The sequence below is a fragment of the Lissotriton vulgaris genome, chromosome 3_1 (assembly GCF_964263255.1).
Source record: "Lissotriton vulgaris chromosome 3_1, aLisVul1.2, whole genome shotgun sequence".
NCBI lineage: Eukaryota > Metazoa > Chordata > Amphibia > Caudata > Salamandridae > Lissotriton > Lissotriton vulgaris.
Window position 1 is genome coordinate 871,402,234 of NC_141689.1, and position 23,639 is coordinate 871,425,872.

At 42.6% G+C, this 23,639-nt stretch overlaps 1 protein-coding gene across 1 annotated transcript in view; it reads right to left on the reverse strand.

The window, feature by feature from the left end:
- Positions 1-23,639, reverse strand: part of DAPK1 (death associated protein kinase 1) — a 633,429-nt gene that overhangs the window by 137,639 nt on the left and 472,151 nt on the right. Inside the window, exon 18 of the mRNA XM_086961193.1 lies at positions 21,589-21,687. Within this exon, the coding sequence (XP_086817319.1) occupies positions 21,589-21,687 (99 nt within the window). The remainder of the gene's footprint in view (positions 1-21,588; positions 21,688-23,639) is intronic.

The window sequence follows — 23,639 nt, forward strand, 5'->3', positions numbered from 1 at the left end:
TTTGAGAAGGAACAACGTTGGGTTCATAGGCTGAAAACAGATACCCTAGGCCTGAACGATTCTGTTCCATGGTTGTCCCTCAACAGATGATCTGAGACTTCAACTCCCATTCCCAATAATCCACCATAAGTACGGTACCCTAACGGCCTTATAACTCTGTTTATCTCTAGAGATCGCCAAATATGCACTATACAAGTGACCCCAAAAACCAAGCCCATCACTGCAGATTAAAATGACCCACGAAAATAAAACCACTGTGTTCTTCCCAATGCGCAATAATTTCCGTGCCCACTCTAGCCTACCTTATTAGATCTGACAAATGAAAATCATAATACTTTACCATTTTCTTATTATAATTTTTTCCCCCAATGAATTGTATAACAACACCGATTTATACACCTCATTTTTAATTTTTAATTGAATAGTGAGTGTAGTTTATAAAGAAACCCCTTATACCACATGTTGTAGTATTTCTTTCATTGCTACCGCCATGGAGTACAAATCCACCCGGAACCGCATTACGCTGTAGTTCCGGGTGATGACAGGCAGAGTCAGCACATTTTGCCAGGACCGAGTAAGAAGGCACTAAGGTATTCGGTAGACCCATGCGCGTTAATCACATTGAAAACCGTAAGTAAGAAAGCGCATCCGATAACCCCTTCCTCTTAATACCCCCTCAGTAAGGCCTCTCTCGATCAGCCCAAATCCCCGAGGGAGCAATTTCCAGAATTAAACAAGGTATGCTTTTTCAATAAAAGCGCGCTTAGCGTATTCAGTACGAACGCAGTAACGCATCACCATGTTGAACTAACGACTCGTGAGAAACCTCTTTGCCACCATAAGCATGCTTATATTCCTAAAAACCACACACTCGGAATATTTGGCAAAATTGGAATGTCTGCAGTGCCTTTAGATGCAACCACAAAACGGCCTCACTGTATAGCATATTCCACTATAGATCACGCACAGTGATATTGTCAGAACTATGGGCACCTCACTACAGTATTATTGTCAGAACTATGGGCACCTCAGTATAAGTCGAACCGAAGCATGAGAATGGAAGAGTTGACGCCCGAAATGAGTATGACGGGAAGTATTGCCATTTTCTAGTTCCTTACAAAAATAAAGGTACTATTGTACATAATTATGTGTTTTTCCATACCCTATCTCCCTGTTTGTCGCTGTTTGTGTGCATGTTTTCTATTTCTGCAGGTACAATGAAACCTTAAGTCACGAAGATTCAGGTCAATAACCCTTTATTCTTCTCACAGTTTTTTCACCATTCACTAACCCCTATTGGTCCTGACGAAAGCCTATAGATCCGCTGACTACCAAAGGCTGAAACATGTTGACCTCTTTTTAAAAAATCCTATATAATGCACTCGAATCCCTTATCAATTCGCAAAGTGCACCAGTAAATTTTAGTTGTAGTCCGAATCCAGACTTATTAAATTGTTTTTGTCTGGCTGTCCGGATTTTTAATAACCACACCACTACCCCCCACTTTCCACGATCACTACTGCCTTAAACCCTAAGGCAAACCTCCTGGTGGAGGGTGCACAAGACAAAAAATGACTCAATGATTACGCACGCACGTGTAGAGAAGCGGGGACACAGTATATACCGCTAAAGAGAGACTATCAATATACACGTGTATGAGAGTCATATATGTTTGGGAGATACCAGTTCCTCGACTTGTGAACCCAAGGTTTAAGCAGGACAAGTGATCCTTTCCCCCTTCTGATTATGAAAGTTATCTACGGAGAATGAAAGGATTCTCACTCTGCCTCCCCCATCCCCGTGATTATACATAACCTTCATGCACACAGCTCCATGCGCCCCTCAGAAAATTGGTGGCCTGGGCTCAGCTCACACATGCTAAAGTCCGGCCCTGCACCCATCACCCTCAGAAAAGAGAACATGACCCCGAGCAATATTGTAGGCTGTGTGCCACCCTAATCGCAGTCCCACATCAGGGAATACCCATTCTTCACACTGCAACACATACTCATCAAATAAAACACCTGGCACCATCACGCGCACCATGCGGCTCCAAGCCAAGTAGCTGACTAATTGTTTACTACCTCAATCAACACATCTTACTCTCGCACCAATTTACACATCAAGCATCCAGAAGTGTTTAAGGCACATTTACCACAGCGTCGCATAGCACTGCAGCAAAGCCATAAAGGTTGAAGTTGCATTAAAACCTATCCCATAGCTCATCTCTAAACAGGAAACACACCAAGTGCAATACCAACAATTCACCTTTTGAAATTATTTTCATATTTCAAATTGCACTCCCAAAGCTAAACAGAGGCAATCATTTAGACGATATTATGTTTGACAGCTTTGTAATTTCTTTTAATAAAACTTTCAAGTTTCACAAAAAGAAAACAGGGAGAAAAGGTCTACATGCGGTAAATACTGTAACACCACAAATGCATCTTCTTTCCCTTCCATTGGCAAAGAGGAGTTTTTTCATTGACACTGGGTTAACGGCCAAGAGCTGCCGACTTTGGAACTGGGGAACCACTGGTTCGAGTCTCGGTGTCGGCTGAACATCCTGTGATACTGGGCAATGAGTAATGTAACTGGTGTTCATGTTAAGCGCTCCAAAACCTTCGGGTGGAATACGCGCTTTATAAAAGTACAAACAAAAAATCATAAATACAGTGCTCATGTAAAGCGCTCCAATACCTACGGGTCGAGTTCGCGCTATATAAATATGCAACAAAAAAAAGGTCATAATATTTTCAGACCAGGATTCTTCAGTCCAGCTGCGTTTGTGCCATTTCTCCAGTCACAGGGCTCGCCTAGGCGACACCGAAAACGTGTCCTTCCCACCCCAGGAGAGTACAAGGCGAAGTGGATGAAAAATCAAGTGTACAATTAATGATAAAACGCATCGCCCTTCGCTGCAGCCGACGCGCATGCTTTACTGTTTGCCATTAGAGCAAGGCCTGGACCAGTGTCTGATTGGCTAACTCTGAGAGGCAACAGAGGCTTCCTACGGGACTGGCTAGCAGCATCACGGATGTGGAGCCATCTGCATGCACTGTGCATCTCCACATGGCACCTCTGTCATCACAGGGACAAGGCAAGGACATGTGTCCTCAGTGACAAGCATCGTTACAATAGCGTCCTACAGCCCGACATCTCAGAGCAGTCTGCATTGAACAGTAAAGCAGGCCGTGAAGGGTACTGGCAGGCTATAAAAAGTAACGGGACATTAAACAGCCTCTCGCGGCGGAACCCGCCTCCCGACCAGTCAGTCAATTTCCAGGAACTCGGTCCACATTAGGGTCAATTAACCTTTAAACACACGCTTGATGCCAACCATTTCAAGGCAGAAGAAGCACTCAGAAACCTTCGATCAATGCAGTGATGCGCGTCCTGTCTGTTTATTTTTGGGTGCGACCGACTGATGCCTGATGCAAGCTCTCCTGGCTAAAATAAAAGGAGTGGCTGCAGAAGTTCCCCAAACAATGGGACATCCAGGCAGCTCCTCACATAGGAACTACTCTGACACTGCCGCTATGATCCCCTCTGACAGTTACTCGCAGCCAGGACTTGGATGACAAAGAAGGAGCTATTCTGACACTGCAGCTATGATCCCCTCTGACAGTTACTCGCAGCCAGGACATGGATGACAAAGATGTGCATAAACTTTTTCAAGAAAAGAAAATCTTGCACAGTAGGTCTGATTAGCCAAAGAGCCAAAAGCCTTCATGAAAAATGAACACCCCCATCAGCATGTATTCCCGGTCCTCGGGGTTATTTCCTCGAGTTTCCAATGTCAGCAAATTTAACTGAAAGATGCCACACAAATTGGCTCCTTTATTCCCGTATGGCTGTGTTAACGCAGCCGCGTTTCTGCAGACGGTGCCATACTGCAGAGTCCAGGGCTTTGCACTTATGAAGCCATTTAAAATATATCCGACATAAGTGCTGCAGTGCACTAAAGTTATCGAGCCATTTATGGGCGGAGAGTCCCCGAGGTACAAGGAGATCTTGCGACTTACTTCAGAAACTTGGTGTAAAGGCGGATGTTACTGTTCTGCCAGGAACAACCCCTTACAAGACCACAAGAAATATCAACAAACGCCACGGGCATGGGTGAGACCTCTTATAGTGAATGACGTCAGGTGAATCGACTCAACGGGCTTGGTTCGCTCCCAGTGGACATCCCCAATTGATACTTTTGGTTGGCCAGCGCTGCCCATCTCTTGACTCTTCGGTCGAACCCCCCCCACCCTCCATGTCCTTATCTCGAGGGGAAGAACTGGCTGGTGGAAGAATGTCATGGGATCCCGGAGGTAAGATCATGATTGAACAAGCATTTGCAATGCAATAGATCTCGCAAAAGTTTGACCTATTGGTGTTACATATAATAAAAATACCCCAATAGCTCAAACTTTCAGTAAAGTGAGACCTGCTGCATTGAAAATGCTCGTTTATAGGTAGGGCCAACGCATTCTATCACAAGCGCAGGCTCTTTTCAGGAATTGGGAGCCAGAGAGCACTCAGGGAGTTTGGTTTGAGGTAGGGTTGTGCCAGGAAATCAAAAAAGAGAGGACGTTCGAGGTTGTCAAGAGGTGCCTCGAAGACAGGAGGCTGCAGGTCTCATCCAGGGCATGCTTCATGAGTGGTGAGGCCTGAGTTACATGAGGCATCCTATTATTGGTCTGGGTGCAGGCGTGGGCCACACCTACTAAAGGCTGTGGCGAAGGGTTTCCTCCTTCTCTCCTTTCCTATGCACATGCAGTGTCCGTTTTTCTTCTACTCTACCTCTGGTGATTTATGGATCCGTGAGGGGCTTCCTAGAGGCGGGCCATCACCAGTGCTTTCTTGTTAACAGGTCTGGACACCAGGGGATTTTGATGTAATATTTCTGGTCTTCGATGACAGGTTTGCAGGTGTGGATTTTGATGCAAGGGTGAGGAGTGTTGGCCACAAGCTGGAGAGGTGACAGGAGGAAGAGTCTAATTGGGTTTACAGGATGGAGGGGAGAGGTTATGATGGTCTGCATATCACAGATGGGGCAAGAGAGAAGTGGGTGCATAAAGGGAAAGGCAAGTGATAGTACGCCACATATAGTGAAGATTGCTGGGGTAAAGGGACTGGGGGATATTTCCAAATGGGTAGGGCCTGTGTAGGATGGTTTAAGTGTGGATTGTTAGGAAGTAACATTGTATTAGCGAGGAGGGATGGCTTTAGCCAGTGCTTGAAATGGAAAAATGAAAGTGCAGGTAGTCTGTACTAGAGTACCTGCTTGTTTCTGAGAAGTGCCGGTACTCTCTAATTAAGAGTATTAAGTTTTCCTTGAAAAGTGCTGGTACTCTCCCTCTGAAAATAAAAAAAAGTGCAGGTACTCAGTACCAGCCCATTAACATCACTGGCTATAGCATGTAAGCAGGGCACGAGTCGGGGTACCACGCGGGTGGACGGCATCCCCCCACTTATTTCCGAGGGTTTTTCAGGGTGGACGCCGTCCACCCTGCTAAATCAAAACCGCGTCCACCATTAAAAAAAAACGGGAGCGCGGCCTGCACAAAGTAAATAAAGCATTTCTGCATTTGTCCGTAATTTTAAACGGGCACAGCTTGCCCCCACCTCCCTTCTTGACTCCGATGCTGTATGAAAGCTCAGACCCCAGCAGCACTGTAGAGGCACAGCGGGATGGCTACCCTCACACCACCAGCCCTTGATGAGCTGTTAAAAGGTGCTCGAGGGGCGGCAGCTTCGGAGCAGCGACATCTATTCACATGCAAACAGCCCTGAATGCGTCTTGTATCTGCTATTTAGAGGGGGGATCACACATTCCATTTCTAACCAGGGCCCCAAACATCCGAGACTCGGCCAGATTACACCCCGGATTACACCCAGGCACCACGTGGTTCTCTTCACATAGCTTAATTACTGCCACTAAATTGTAAGCAAACCTCGGTTCTTCAAACACGCAGGCTATAATGTAAGAAAATAAAGAAATGCACAATCGCACCCACACTGAATAACAAAGTATGGAGGACAATCAGTTCAATCAGTTCTCTCGGAGTATCTCCTGTAAGTACAGTACATCACAGTGGGGGATGGCATTTTGAACAGAGAGCCTGTCTTCTCGTTGTCTTGTGCAGGAGAGGAGCCCAAGATGATACTAGAATACTGCATGCCCACCCCTGTGTTCCCTCTCCTGTGATGGCTCCTGCCCTCCCCTCAGTGATGGCACCTGTCCCCCCATGTTGTGGCTCCAGTCCACCCCCACCTGTGATGGCTCCTGTCCCCCCCTGTGGTGGATCCTGTCTCCGCCCTGGGTGGCTTCTATCCCAGTCCTGGAACGGCCCCTGCAGCGAGGGTGAAGTTCTTGATGGGCCTCTTCTCAAAAGGGCTCAGCTCAAAATTAATATGGAAAGGTGGGCGTGTAAGTAAGTGAAGGGATGTGTGAATGGTTGGATGAATTAGTGAAAAGGGTGAATGGATGAATGAAAGATTGAATAAATGGATAATGAGAGAGGATAGATGGATTGATGAGTGAGGGGAAGGGTGGAGAGAAAATGTAAATAGCTGGATGTATGGGTGGAAGGGTAGCTGGATGATTGATGAGGGGAAAGATGGATGAGGGGAAGGATGAGGGACGGAGGGAAAGGATGGATGGATGAGGGGAAGGATAAATGGATGAGGGGAAGGATGGATGGATGGAGGGGAAGGATGGATGGATGAAGGGCAGGATAAATGGATGGGATGGATGGATGGATGGGTGAGGGGAAGGATGGATGAAAGGAAGGATGGATGGATGATGAGGGGATGGATGGATGGATGATGAGGGGATGGATGGATGGATGATGAAGGGAAGGACAGATGGATGGATGGATGGATGGATGGATGGATGGATGGATGATGGATGGGTGAAAGGATGGATGGATGGAGAGTGGGTGAAGGGATGGATGGGTGGGTGAAAGGATGGATGGATGGAGAGTGGGTGAAGGGATGGATGGATGGATAAGTGGGTGAAAGGATGGATGGATGGATGATGAGTGGGTGGGCGAAAGGATGGATGGATGGATGATGAGTGGGTGGGTGAAAGGATGGATGGATGAGTGGGTGGGTGGGTGGGTGGGTGGGTGGTGGATGGGTGAAAGAATGGATCAGTGGATTGGATGGTGGGTGGGTGAAAGGATGGATGAGTGGATGGGTGGATGGTGGGTGGATGATGGGGGTAGGTGGATGAGTGAAATGATGGATGGATTGATGGATTGATAAGTGCAAGGGTGAATGAATGGACATATGAGTGAAAGGGTGGGTGTAAGGATGGATGAGTGAGTGAAAGGGAGGGTAGATGGACAAAAGGATGAATAGATGTGTGAAGGAGTGAAATGATAGATGGATGCGTGATAGGGGCAATGGATGGATTCATGAGTGGATGAGTAGATGGATGGATGGGTGGGTGGGTGGATGGATGGATGGAAGGAAGGCTAATTGAAAGGGTCGATGGAGAGAGAAAGGGAGGATGGATGATGACTAAAAGAGTGGATGGGTGGAAGGATTAGTAAGTGAAAGGATGGCTGGATTGGTGAAAGGGTAAATGGCTGAATGGATGAGTGAATGGATGGATGGGATGAAGAGTGGATAGATAAGTGTACAGATGGATAGGGTGAAAGGGTGGATAGATGGATGGATAATGGAGATGAGTGAAAGGATGGATGAGGGGATGGATGAAGGGATGGATGAGTGAAATGATAGATGGAAGGATACATGATGGATAGGTTTGCAAATGGTTGAATACTTTTGGAAATGGCTGGGCTTACTTTTATACCCCGGCAGGGTCCACAAGGTGAAAGCCAGGCATCCCGCCGCGAGGGGCCATTGTGGAGATTAAGCAAGCTATTGCCCAGAGTTGCAGAGTGAGACCCCGTGAGTCGAGTAGGCACCGGAGCGAGAATTGTCGAGGCCGTAGAATTTTTGAGCCCGAGACCCGCTGAGGCGGGGGAATCAAACCCTGGTCCATGGTCGATCCCAGCATCCGGGTCTGCCGCCTCTAACCACTGAGCCACACTTCTCCACTGTGTAGGTGTAGGATGGCGCTGGATTGTTCATTTAAACATGACTCCATGATGACGTCTGACTTGGCATTACGTATGTCAGTATATTTTTAATTTAGGCTCAATCCTGTCAGTGTTTGGATAATTGCACTACTGGATAGGGGGCACAAAGTTTTGCAAAGGTTCTGCCCGCTTTCTTCAAGGGGTCCCCACAAAATGACATCATGAGCTAGGCCCACCCCGATTTTATAGTAAGTAGTCTCTGTAAAGGGGGAAACAACCATTACAATGCATGAGTCATAATCAGCCATTTTTTTAGGAACTATCACAAAAATAAACAGTATTAATACAAAGCAAAGCAATGTTTAGATTTTGTTGCACTGAAGTAAATGAAGGCAAATAAGTCAAACTAAAATATACCAAAACTAAATACATTTCCTAAAATAAATAGAAATAAATAAATCTGCTAAAATAAATACAATGGCCAGTTAATATATCTAAAATTTAGGCATTGACCCAAGTTAATGCCCCGGCAGCTCCATTGTCTTCAACCAAGATTCCCAATGTTAGACTAATGTTCTGATTTGTTACCTTTGCTGCAAATTGTAAAGCGTTCTGATATCCTTCAGGATCAAGTTTGCGCTATATAAAACTTTATAAATAAAATAAATAAATCTAGCCACAGCTAGAGAGAGGCAGCTGGGACAAAACTATGTAATACAGAGTCGCTAGTTTACAATAGGTGGGGAGATAACATATAACACTCATCGATAGAATAACGTGAATATGGAGCCCTAGTGTGTGTAATAGTCATTGTCGAGTGTGGGAAGCAGCCTCTCTGGGAACCTGTAATGTATACAAAGTCTTGCAGTCAAACTTTCCTGTAGTGTTTTGAAAATGTGTTGATGTCACCTTCGCCAAACTTCATCCACATTTGGGCTGCTAATTCCTCCATACAGGGACCTTAAGTCACAGGCTTAAGTACCAAGCAGCTTCAATTGTTAAATCTTGCATTATATGCAAATGATAGATCTGCCTTACATGTGATGTCACTTCCTGTTGTGATGTTACTTCCTGTTGTGATGTCACTCCTGTTGTGATGTCACTTCCTGTCGTGATGTCACTTCCTGTGACCACGCCTACCTTGGAGAGTCCCCCCACTTCTTTTTTTAGGACTTGTGCCCTGCATGTAAGGCATTGCCAGGGATTGGTTTCTTAGTGCAGACCTGCCCCATTAAAGGTGCTTTTTAGACACCGTACATTGTGCCTGTTGTGGTGACCCCACCCGCCCCAAGGAAGGCCACGGGCTGGTTCATGAACAATATCAGTAGCATACCGTTCAGTGCAGCACTCTCTTGCACTAAACAGCTCAAACAAATTACAGGGAAGCACGTGGCCCACGGCTGCACGGCAGGCTTCAGAGAGACCCATGAATCAAGTCCATCACAATCAGTAATTATGTTACATTTGTCTTGGTAACTAGCTGGAAATAAATACTGCAAGGAAAACATTCATCAGCCTTAACTATCAGCTTTGACAGGTCTCAGTCTCCCAACCTCCAGTAATCATTGGCATTTTTGCTGCAGGCAGCTCAAACACCTCGCAGCGCTGGAAGAAGCAGACTGAGCATGCGCGGGGCACCATATTGGGCCAGGAGAAGCAGTTTGTTTGTACTCGTCTTTGATAGAATTGAGATTTTTATTTACAACTTTCATGGGGATTTTAATGTATTATTCTCTAATTTCCGTTGTGCAACGTTAAGTAGGGTTGCTGCTCGGTCAGAAAGTTATTGAAACACAGCCTTTCTTCTGTTTCCCCTGATCACAATAAAATGTAATTGTCACCGTATTTAATGGAACTGTCTGGCACCAACAAAGGGAGAGCTGAGGTTTTAGCTAAACGCTCATCCCAGAGTGAAACAGAGAAACCACTTATGACCACAGTTGGCCATGGTGCCATGCTTGCAGGAAGTAGTGACAATAACTTAATTACCAAGCAGGCTGTTGTATCTTTAAACAAGCATTTGCAATGCAATAAGTCTCGCATTTACGTGAGTTTGAGCTATAGGCATTGTAAATGACAATGCCTTTTATTTATGTTTTGGTTTTTAAAACAAATAAAAGGCATTGTCATTTACAATGGCAATAGCCTAAACTCATGCAAATGCGAGACCCATTGCATTGCATCGCTGAGTTGCCCCTTCTGTCTCGCATTGCCCCTGGGAGCTCCCCGATTGCTACAAGTTAAATAAACAGGCTGGTGATCACAACTGCGTGTGAGATCCTCCTGCAGTAAGGGAAACTCATTAAAGAAAGAGTGCTTACAGACTAAAGACGACGCACTGCGTAACAACCGAAGTAAAATGGCCTCTTCATGGGAGGTTACAAATGAAGACAAGGAGGTACTAAGGAGCGACTAACAGCCTAATAACGAATCAGAAGCCAGCATTTACGAAGCACAATGGCACAAGCCAATGACAAATATGGCAAATATGGGTGGAGAGTGGGCGGGCTTCAAGTACATGTGCTAATACAGCATGGCTCACAGAGCAGTGCATACGCTGCCCAGGCTAGACCTAAAAATTGTGGAATTTCCTGACGTTCTCTGTGTGTCTTCTCGGTGGGGGATCTCTGGTGCCAGTTGGGAAGCTGGCTGGCCTCTGGTGCACCACCACTATGTTGTGTTTAACAATAAATGTCCTAGGTTCATCAAGTTTACCCCAGAGTTCCTTCACAACACAGGCTCAAGCAGTGATGGAGTAACCGTCACCGCTCAGTCATCACATTGCGAGACAGAGGAGATAAAATGATGCAGTGGTTGAACGCTCCAAATGCCACACAGGGTCAGATTTTTTTTTTTATTTCATGTCAGCATTGGGATTTTTTGCTGGATGATGCTCACGAAAATGCTGATGATTGTCCCAGACATTCTCTCCAGGTGAGGCCCTGTTGGCTCTCTACCCTCTCCTGCCTCGCTTTATCGATGGTGGGTTTACCCTGTCAAATTCATAAGCTAAGTCAATTGTTTAAGTCAATTGTTTACACACATCACAAAGGAGCAGTGTTCACCCCTCTCCAAGATAGTAATGCTCTGCCCACCTCTGTATTGTTTTTGCATGTTCATTCACATTCTGTATCTCTCTAAATCCCTTTCTTCTCTGATCACTATTTTGTATTGGTTTTCACTCTGCAATTTTTCTTGAAAAACTGATAAAGTCATTAAAAAAATTGGAATTTACAGTTCTTTTCCAACTCGGCTAAAATTGTAATTTAATTCCCTCCAGTTTACTTCATATTGGGTTAAGTAGGAGTGCTCTTCTGCCAGAAAGATATTGAAATACATAATATTTCTTCTGTTTCCTGCGAACACTAGCAATATTTTCTGTCTAAGTTTCTGAAATGCTTAACTCTTCTTCTATTTCCTATGACCATAATAACAAGTGACATTAACAAAGGACGGAGAAGGGGAGCTGGACGCTCATGCCTTTAGAGTAAGATGGAGACTATTTAACCATTTTCTTAGGACATAGTGGTGAGGATTTGAGCCCTTGCTTAGTTGCAGGACGTTGGAACTTCATTACCCAACAGACATGGGCAGCAAGCAGGGCCTGCTCTGTGCTTGTTTAGACTTGCTCTGCTGCAGAGGGCCTGGGGCCACATGACCCTGCACCGCAAGGCGCATTTTAAACAGGTAGGAATGAGCAAACAAGGTGGTCTAAGAAACGTACTCTGACCCTGAAATTAGTGCCTTAGTCTCTTAGCTCAAAACTGAAAAATATCTCTGGGCATTATTATCTTGGCATGGGTAGCTAACGTTGAAACCAAATTTCTGTCCTTGGTGAAAGCAGAGTTTAGGGAACACATGATGGGTGTGATGCCAATAAGTGGAGAGAACAGAGACACTGGAAGGGGGCAAAGCAGCTGTAAAGTACCCAGAAATATAACATATAGATGAAAATTCAGATGAGAGCGGCGAATGAGCATTCGAGACATAACTGAAAATCAGAGAAACAAATGAAGAAAGAATGTTACACATCTTAAGACAGACGATCCAATTAAAAGCGACAATATGGAACTAAAGGATTCAGTTAAGGGGGGCATGTAAGAATGTAAATAGATAATATCGGAAAGCAATCTACAGCTCATTTATCATTTGTTTAATGCCACTAGGTAGTCTTGGTGGAACACCTTCCAGACCCAAGTGGAACCCAGAACATTTATGGAACTAATGGTGCCTAAGCTTGAAGGGAGTAGCCCAAAATAGGAGAAAAGTCAAATACCATAAGATAACAATAATGTTAACTTAAGGCATGACCGTACATAGCTAAAACGTGAGATCGACAACATCCAGTCAATGAGATGGCAGGATAATAAATTCCAGAGTCTTAAAAGAGATGAAAAAATAGACAATCGTGACAACGCACAGGCCAGATAAAGATGCATGATCAAATATTCGGATGGTAATCCCAGAAAAAAGACGACATTATGAGAGTAGATAATGCCAAGGGTAGCAGACTGGAATAGCAGTGATCTATAGGTCTAAGCTCACTTTATACAGGCAATTCAGAGCATACACATTAATTTGAAAATGCAATTTCACGGTGTGATTCATGGGTGAAATATTCTTAATGCACACACAGCTTTCATTCGGCAGCACCCCACTGTCACTGCCAGAAAAGAGGAAGTACCAAGAAGCCTACTACCCAACAGCATATTTTGTTGAGGTCAACCATAGCAGAAAAACATCATATGCATATAAGAAACTATTCTGTAGGACACATAAAAGGACATCTGCGAGTGCTTAGGCTAAAAGTAAGGACAGTACAATTCCTTTCTCAATTGGCATAAACTAATTAATACCAATGTAAGGAAAGATGCCCAGAGTAATTATCATAAGTTCCAACTGATTCAAGCATTTCCAACCCTCACTTTTATCCTTCCACAAATAAAGTACCTTTTAAGAAAACCACATCTCTAAGCTAAGTCCCTGAGCTACTAGACCTTTCCACAGCCTTATGTGATAAACTGGTAATTAATATTTATAAAATGTTATCCAAAAAATGAAACCATCAGCAAAGGAAGTACACGAAGTCTGCAGCTCTTTCGTTTCCTATCTTCAGAGATCAGTTCGGGTTCATTAAATGTAGTGAACAAGCACTCTGTGGGGAAATGCTCCAAGATGTCTACAGTTTAATGAGCAGTCTGAAAAATTGAGGCCGGTCACAACTCTCAAGCCGCTGTACCTGCACTACAGAACGCATAAGCAAATTAAATCTAGATTGTGTTTCACCCTCAATTACACCAAACAAGTAACACACAGGAGCAGGGAGCCTTGACAACTTGCCAGAGTCCAAATACAGCGGATACTGGAGATGCAGAGTGAGTTTGTGAGGCGTACCGGAGGTGGCTTAACTGGCTTCCCTGGAAAGGAGAGGTATGTTCCAGTGCAGACACAGGGCTGAGCAATTTCTCCACTTAAGTTGGCTGCAATTTCCACTTGTCAGCTCCAATATCCACTTGCGTCAGCTCCAACACTGACAGGATCAGACTTCAGGACTAAAAGAGCTGAATACTCAGAAGTAGGTCCTCTCCTCAGTGCCACCCTATCAAAGGAGAGTATGGACCCTTCCACTGAGAAAAGGAAAGTTTGACCAAATCAGTCCCAGAGGAAGTCGCCTTCTAATAGACGTTGCCATTCTGACAAAGAAGCCCAATCCCTCGCTGTGATGTCACCACAGGCCAGCTGTCTTTGGGAACAAATTGGAGCATGGCGAATGCCCTTCCTCTTGAACCACAACTAGGATCCCTCTGCACAACAGACTAATGCAGGAGGCTTAGTTGATAACATCACCCGACCAAAGAGCTTACTTACCCTGGTGGGTATCAGTAAAACGGGCCTATGGGCTCAAAACTTCCAGAGCTATGCTTATTTCGCTATGAAAAATAGCCTGAGCTGGGAAGGCATAAATCCATGCAGCACGACTCACACCTGCCCCGGTTTGACCAAGATTAAGGAGTTCGTATCACTGAGCTCCTTCTGGCCTCAGAACCAAGGAGCAAGAAAGGCCGGGGGCCAAAGCAATGCCAGCTTTCAATCCCAACAAATATTAAACTATACTGCAGGCTTAGTTAGCCATGTGGTGTGCAGGCCTAGGTGGGGCTTCTCTGGGGAGACAAGCCCCTCCCTGGAGAACAAGGCCCAAGCAGGTGGAACTGAAATTGGAATCCCAACCCGCCAAGGTGGATAAGCGGCATTAATGGTCCTAGGCATACCCTAGAGCTGGTGACATAAGAGGCCCCACCAGGGGTTTGTTTTGGGCTGCCATCATGTCTTGGGGATAGTAGCCATGTGGCTAGCTAGGTGGGTAGCTGCTGACTGCCTCTGTCCTCCTGGAGTAAGCATCGCACAGCGCAAAGCCTGGGAGGGAGGTTCATCCCATGCCATGAACGGATTGGCACTCTCACCTTTGCAGGAAACTGCATTTGTGAGCAGCCAAGTACTCCTCTACTCGAGCTTGACCAGGTTTGCCTCAGGGAGGTAGGAAGTTTGGTCGGTGCAAGGAACTAGGTGCACCACCTGCTAGGAAGATAGCCCTTGTACTAGGAGACCATTACAAAAACATTTAGCATGGCTATTTCCACCCTTGAAATAATTGAAATGGTACTTTCTAATTATGAAGTATGTTTTTCTGTTGAGAAAATGGGAAGAGTTGCTGAGTGGAAGAAGCTACCTTATGATGATAAACAGTTTTCTTTTGGAGGAAAAAAGGATAAAGTTTTAAGGGGAAATTTACTACTTAGGCCCCCACAGACAAACTGCAGCAGTTCATGAAGGAGAATCATACGTGGAAAGCGGAGACTTTCACAGCTTTCCATGCAAGATCAAGAGGATATCGGAACAGTCTAAAAAATTTGAAAACCCAGGCAAATTGCTGGTGGAAATTTACAATACACTGATTGATTTTTCCTTGAAGTCACCCATGCGCCTGGTACATAATTGCAATAAATAAGTTGTGCATCTGTCTGCCAGAAGACACCAGGGTATATTGTGCATTTATGGGATGGTTCAACATACCATGCAATTTGGCACAGACTAAAATATTAAAAAATGACACCAGTGTAAAAAGAAAAAAAACAACATTTACACAAATTATGGCACAGTGTAGAAAGGCATGGAAAACTAGACTGTTTTTTAGTGGCTGTGTAAAAAATCCGGGTCAGTGGTGACCAGAATATGTCCTCCGATAAGACTCCACGCTTAGAGACCTGAAAGGAATTCCTGCAGGAATGGGACTGAGCAAATGGGGAAAATAGATCAACAAGGGGGGATCAAGAGGAAGAGCGGGGGTGAAGACAAACGCGAGGGATACAATCAGAAAATACAAAGAGCAGAAACCAATAAGGCAAAAAAGATGGAGGCATTTTGATAAAACAATACTGAGAACGGAGGCATCTAGCATATGTAGGTGGAATAACTTAGCTTTTGTACTGTCCTCCTTTTCTCTCCTTTCTTTTTTGTCATCTTTTCTTCTCTCGTATTGCTTACATTTACTTTTATTTACGATACCATTTTTCTTTCTCTTCTTGCACGCTCTTTATGCTCCAATATTTCATATTTCTTTCTCTTTCTTCCTTTTTTTCTCCTCTTATTTTATCAAACGCTCTACTATGTCTGCAGTTGGTTCATTGATGGATTCACTTCAATGTTTTTAATACTTTGCTTATTTCAAAATTGAAAACACTATTTCGCTTTCATTTTATGCCTTTAAAAATTGTATTTTGGAATGTCAGAGGTTTACATTCCCCTATTAAGCGGCAGAGTTTTAACCCATCTAACTAAACTACAAACATATATTGCCTGTATACAGGAGTCTCATCTATCAGCTGATGAATCTGCAAAGTTGAAAAGAAGCTGGGTGGGTGAAGTGCTTTTTTCCCCGGTCGATGGCAAAAGCAATGGTGTCCTCATTTTGTTTAGAAAGTCCCTATCTGTCAAGATACTCTTACATTGTGCAGATCAGATAGGCAGGTGGGTTTTTGCAAAACTTCTGATAGATAATGTCCCACTTTCTATACTGAATATCTATGCACCTATGACTGGAGATTCTTCTTTTTGGACTTCCCTATCTCAACACATTACACAACATTATAATGATAACTTTATTCTTGCAGGGGATTGCAATGACATTTTTGACCCATTCATTGATCGGAATTCTTCAGTCCCTTTTGTTCCTCATAGATCTCACAAATCATTCGCACAAATGATTAGACAGCACAAATTGATAGACGCATGGAGATTTTGCAACCCCACACTCAGAGAATACTCTTTTTTCTCTTCAGTACATCATACTCAATCAAGATTAGATTACTTTTTTCTCTCACATAATCTTACTCAATCATTAGTGGGTGCAGATATTGTTTCTATCCTCATATCGGACCACGCTCCTGTAACCATTTGTCTTGATGTTTTGCAGCCACCATCCGCATCTCGCAAATGGCGTTTTTATAATCATTTGCTTTTAGATTCCTTATTTACTTCGTCTTTCACCTCTTTTTCAGGAATATTTTCTTTTTAATCAAGCGGGTGACATACCTTTTTATGTAGTTTGGGACGCCTTCAAAGCCAAAGCCTCAGCTAGAGATTTTATTATTAATTTTGTCTCGAAAAAACAAAAGCCCAACAGACCACTAATGCCCTTCTACTCAAAACCAAACATCTGGAACATTCATATTATTCTTCCAAATCCAAGGAATGCTTAACTGACCTTATCAAAGCTAAACTCCAATTTAATCAGGATAACACCAATAATGCCTCTACCTATTTACTAAAATCTAGCGCAAAGTATTATGGTGGTCAGAAAAAAGCAGGTAAATTACTGGCTAATTATTTAAAGGTTAAACAAAATAAAATAAACTGAATATAAAATCTATCTTTGATCAGACCCACCTATTGAAATCTAAAGATGAAGACATTTTAAATGAATTCCTTCTTTTTGTAGCAATCTCTTTACTCTTCTGAAACTTCTGCCTCTGATCAAAACATGTCTCACTTTCTTTCTAAAATTCAGCGTACTCCAAATGTACACCCTGATCTTTCCCCTCTAGAGACAATCTTGTCACAAAAAGAACTTCTTAGAACTTTCAATCTGGTGAATCTCATGGTTCTTTTTCAGACGCCCTCAAAGTATTATTCCTAAGGAAGGCAAAGATCCCCAATACTGTAAAAATTACCGTCCCATATCCTTGGTCAACATTGATTATAACATTTTCTCCAAAGCTTTGGCTTCACGTTTAGAATCTCATATGCCAGATTTGCTGGGATCTGAGCAATCTGGTTTCGTTAAAGGCAGTCTTCTCACAGATAATACTATTTTTTTATATACTCTCCAAAACTTCACATACTAACCACTCACTGGCAGCTATAGCCTTCGATGCGGGAAAGGCTTTTGATAGAGTTGAGTGGCCATATCTCTTTAGCACACTAAAATAGTTCGGTTTTGGCCCAAAGATTATTCCTTTATTTCTCTTTTATATTCCAAACCAAGAGCGGCTATATCAGCTAACAATGCAGTTTCTTCATACTTCCATCTTGGCAGAGGTGTTAGACAGGGCTGCCCTCTTTCCCCTTTTCTTTTTAATTTGGCTTTGGAACCTTTCTTGCTGCGAATCTGTCAAAATGTTAACATTCATGGTTTCACTTTAAGTTGCCAATATTAAGATGGCGGCTTATGCTGATGATGTTCTTTGTTCCTTTCACAACCTCAGATTTCCCTTCCCACTTTTTTGGAGGAGGTTGACTTGTTTGCCTCAGTCTCTGGTTACAAACTCAATAAAGGTAAGTGTGAAATGTTGCCCCTTACCAAATATATTTTCAAAGCTGATTTCGCTACTTCTGGTTTCACATGGAATCCTAAATGTATTAAATATCTGGGCTTACATTTCACTACTTCCATTTCCGGAACGTTATCTCGGTGTTTGGATGACTGTATACAAAGGCTCCCTTCCTTGACGTCGAGATGGCATCCCTTATATCTGTCTTGGTGGGGTCACCTAGATACCATAAAAATTATGCTTTCTCCCATAGTTTTATACACCATTTCTAAAATCCCGGTATCCATTCCCTCCAAATATTTTAAAAAGATTAATTCAGTCTTGTCTTCTTTCTTATGGAGTAACAAAAAATCACGCATGTCCATTTCAAAATTAATTCGTCCAAAAATGGAAGGAGGAACAAACTTCCCCGATTTTCCTATTTACCATAAATCCTTCTTACTACGTCAAGCGTCAAACTGGCTTTCTGACTCATCTGCTGATCGTCCTCTTTGGACTACTCTTGAACAATCTTTTCTTTCACCTTTTTGCTTTCAGGAATATCTCTTATTCACACGTAACCCACAATCTGTCTCCTCCCCTATAATTAAATTTACCTCCAAACTACTTTCGATCGCCCCCCTTAACCTCTTTTCTCAACCTACCTCTATGGCATAATAAACTTATTATGATTAATAATAAACCTCTGTTCTGGAAATCCTGGAATCCTGGAGAAAACGTGGTCTGATTTGGGTACATCAATTATATGATAACGGTCATCCTATATCCTTTACACGGGCTCGTACCCTATTTGATTTGCCTTCTAATCTTAATACTAAATATTCCCGTTTACTGACAGCTGTTCAAGATGCTTATTCACACACTCTACACCCTTCGTCTTAAACACCCCTCATAACGACAAATTGAGATCCCTCATTATTGGCAATTCCAAAGCATCTGTCATATATAAAAATGTTCATACCCCATCTGAATCAAGAGATAAAACCAAAGTTGGAACCTTCTTGGACTGTAGATTTTTGGGACAATATATGGCTTAACCCCTTCCATGCTGATGACGAACCCCAGCCGTCATGCACTACAGTGCTCGTGTGCTGATGACGGCTGGGGTTCGTCATGACCCGCCCCTGTTCATTTGTTTACCGCACAGGGGCGGAAACCGGCCAGCAGTGAAGGGGTTAAACTTAGGAAATCTTCTAGAGCTGCAAACACCACACAGACCCTCTTTTTCATATATAATAGGCTCTTACTTTCTCCATTAGCTCTTAACACACAACACTTCCATCTTCCTGATACTTGCAGGCCGGGCTCAGAACCACGTGCTGACCTCTGTCATATGCTTTTCCATTGTACATTGATTTGGGATTTTTGGGAAAGGGTCTGGTCTCAAATCAATACTATCTTCCACTCTGCTCACCTCCTATCTTTATCACATATATTTTTAGGGAGTTTATCCCCTATTTGGATAGGATGTAACTCTAATTTTCTTATCATTGATTTACTATTGGCAGTGGCCTTTCAACAAATCACCAAAAATTGGAAAGATTTTACTAAACTCTCTTATCAGACATGGTGGTACGTTGTTTGTTATAATCACAGGCTAGACACGTCATTTGTGTACCCATTACACATGGCAACAAGGCGTCTAGATTTGTGGTCTCCTGTTACAACATTCATCGATATGAGTGCCCAACGTTCTCTGTCACATAATCCACGTCAACAAGAAGTGTCTAAACCTCTGTGACTTCCCTTATATTCTAGTTTTATACTTTATCCTTAATTGTATTTAATATTATGAATTATTGTAGACCATTTAAGTCTCCTGTATGAACTGATATATTAGTCATTGATGTTTTTTCTCACTTATATATTTCATAGCTGACTGTATTTTATATTTCCCCTTTTTGCTCTTCTCTACATTGATATTTTGCGTGTAGTTCTTTTATGCTTAGTATTACTCTGTTCTTTTGCATTATTGTATTACTTTAACTTAATAAAATTATCTTGAACTTAAAATAACAGTAAATATCTAACACTCGCATGATTTTCCAGCAGGAGAAACTAACCATCATGTGGAGTTCAGGATGTTTAAAATGAAATATCCGAATCCACACTCTCTGGGTCTAGATCCACAACCGGGTCTCTGTGCAATCGTGTCTAACCCCGCAGTGTCAGCGGCATAAAGCAGCCAACCCACCCCATTATTGTGAAACCTATACCAGAGTGCCCAGATTGTGCCTGTGAGTTGTTTCTTTGCTTAATTAGTTTGTAAATGTGGAGTATTTTGCAATGGGCTTTGCCACCATACATCTTACATTTCTCTAGAAATAATAAATGGTTTAGTGAAGTTTTAACTAAATAGGCAAGGAGTTTAGCAACAATGAACATCGTTATCTTACTAGAAATATCACAGCAGTTAGTTCTTCTTAGATGGAGATCTGTTATGCTCCAGTGTTGGTTTCACACCTTGCTGAATGCTTTGTATTCCTTCTGAACCTCCAAGAATCTCTTCCCTGGGTACTTCTAATGTTCTATTATGTGTTCATTATGCATTGTGAACAGGACTAAGTTGGAGAAATGCACAAATATGACAGATTTACCAATAATCAACGGGTCCCCGATTGCCTGCGATTGTACATTGATGCTGGTATCAAGAACATTCAGTGGGAGTCTGCAGGAGAAAACCTTAGAAGAAAGTCAATCTTTCCGCTAATCAGGGGCTTTGAACAACATGTTCAAGACTTATTGTATCCTATCCTAGCTGGATTGAATAAAGGGAACAGCTGGAGATGTACAAAGTTACAAAGAAAAAAATCCAAAGTTTTAATAAAGAACGTTTAGATCTTTATATGTACCTGGTAGGGGCCTCTTTCCTCTACCTGATAAGGCACCACTGCAGCATGGAGTTTACTCACCAAGAGATCAGTGGTTGCGGAAGTAACATTTAGCACTGTTTGACCACCAATGACATAACAGAGGTAACACCTTATTACACTATTAATTCCTTTACAACCCTTGTTTTTCTGCTAAAGGTGAAGCAAGCAACAGAAAGTAAACCACACTCTGGCAGTCATACTTACTTTGTGTTTCTTCAGTTGCCTTCATGTCCCCAGAGACTGCAGGGAACAAACGCAGTTCCGGGACTACCACATAGCCAGTCTGTTATGGTTACAGCCAGCCAGCCTACCCCCCCCCCCCTCCAACCCCCTTCCACGCCCAATTAATGGCTATGTATTGCGGCATGTGCCTCTGTAAAAAAACACAGCAAATATGATCTCCCCCACTGTTTTCATCAATGAAGAACCAATGCACGAACAGTTTAACAAAAGTAATGCCTGAGGATAGGAAAAAAGCGAAACAAAGCCAGTCAGGCATAGGAGACGACGCCAGTCCCCGTTTTGATCTTTCTAGAAAATGCCTATTAGTTTCTTCTTCCAATAAGTGTCTGATGCAGAAAACTAAAGGAGCAATTCCTTTTCAAAGACATTTCTCAATTGTTAGAAGGCAGCCTTCTATGGTTACAGAATTTATGGCTAAAAACATGTGATGGGAAAGCAGAGACTATGGCGACATTGGGTATTCATTCACAGGAATATACTGCTGGCCAGGTTAATGTTTCACAATGCAAACAGAAAATGTTGGTGCCCTTGAGGAACATAAAGATGGAAATGGCTTAGCAGTGTAAAAACAACATACAGGCTGGGGGTAACAAGCATACTTACAGACGTTAAAGCTTCCACATTAGCACCGACAAGACAGAGGTAGCGCACAACATCCAGTATCCCATTACTTGCTGCCAGGTGCAAAGGTGTCCTTCCATACTGAGAAAGAAAACATGCACAGTAAGGTTACAAAGGAACACAAACAAGCAGGTGGTTTTAGGTGGCCCACACAAAGCATTCTGAGTTTTCATTCATTATCCATGATGAATATCGCTGCATTCTAGAAGATTAAACATCTACTTGACAATAATGGAGAAATTCCATCCCCAAAAGTTAACATTTTTAGCAAAACTAGTTTTTTCACCCAAAATATTTGTTCTTGAAAAATAATTTTTTCTTTAAAATTAAGGTGCATATTAAACGTAGTATTAAAAATCCATTATACGTATTGCAAAAGCGGTGAATGTTGGCTCTAAAGAATCAGACTCTTGAGAGAAAGGTTTCTCCGGCATCTTTCCATTAGTCTGCAACTTTCATGTGAGGCAGATGTAGGGGAGTACCCTGTCCATGTGTCAGGTTGGACCAGTGGCAGATTGTGCCTATACAAATGTTAATTCAAAACAATGGAGCAGCCTTAATTTGTAGGAACCTGGATATATAATAGCACAAAAACAAAGGTTCCTTTGAAGAGTCTAAAAAAAAAAAGGTTAGTATGAGCGATGAGAAATCGACTACTTTCAGACCTAATGTGTTTAAGGATTCAATCAAATGCATTCACACTTATGATTGTTCTTAGGACAGGGCAACAACTTAAGTACTAACACATAACACATTCTTAGACCAGTCCTTAGACACAGATAACAAAGTTGCGTTACCACATTTGTTTCCAGGATTGCTACTATAACTGTCTGTTGGCCATGTCCTGATGAAGACTCCAGTAAAAAAATAATTCAGAAGGTCAAAGTACTTTTGGACAGATTAATGCGTTGATAATGTGGTTTAGTACTCCAAAGAATATGACTGATCCCGGGTTCCGCATTCCACAACATAAATACTGCCAGAGCATTATTGTTTGTTTTTATGTGTGATAACGGTTTGACATCCTTTCAAGTTGCTTCACCAGAGGGGACAGCCCAGTCACCTCACAGTTTTAATGTAGACCCTGTAATGTCTTTCAATTGATTACATTTCTTTACACCCATTAAAATAAAGTACTGTTTAAGCATTTTCAGTTCCACTTTTAGTTTGAGGTCTTAACTTTCTCTTCTATCATGTAAGATAATGTTAATTCATTTGAATGATTTCATAAACACTTCTGGCCTTGAAAGTAGCCTACTTCTGTCTACTAGTTGCAATTCTTTTTAAAGTATTTATGAAGGGACCACTGCTTTGTACAGTATAATACAGGTGTAGCAAGTTTATTGTAAACCACCAAGGATGAAAAACGTCAGTGTTAACAAAAGCAAATAAAGCAGTCCTAAAGGACTGAAGGAGGTAACTCCCTAAAACTATGAATATTCTTCAAGCATTACCTATTCCGGACAAGTGAATTACTGGAAGTTGTAGTGTGATCGAAAACTTACCAACAGCTACATGTGGGAATTGCAGAGGAGTTAGGCAAAGATTACAGATAAAAGTGTTTATATATTCATGAAAAAAGATTTTTTTCATTATGAAACATTCTGACTGAACCAATGTCCTTTAAAGAAAACGTTTTACAAAAATATATATTTCCCGGTGTATGGGAACAGTGGGGTGATGAAACTCCTGTCCTCCATACAGTACCAAATTATGGCACCTCCATAAAAGTGGGGTAGTTCAATCTCAATATAGACCTATTTTATATCGCATGCTCTCTCCAACCATTTCCATTTAATTCAAATGTGTCTCAACAAAAGCCAGGCTGAAGCTTAGCGACGGCTCTAACTCACAAGCAAGTAAGCCAATGCTGAAATGGTGATTTGCAAAGAAATGCACAGGATGCCTTGCATACATTTGTATATACTGTGCCTGTGCTGAAACAGATGGATGTGAACGCTGCAAAATGTCACAGCAAAAAGTGAGCTATGCATCCAGTGCATTATGAATGTCAGTCCAATATCAAAATGGTT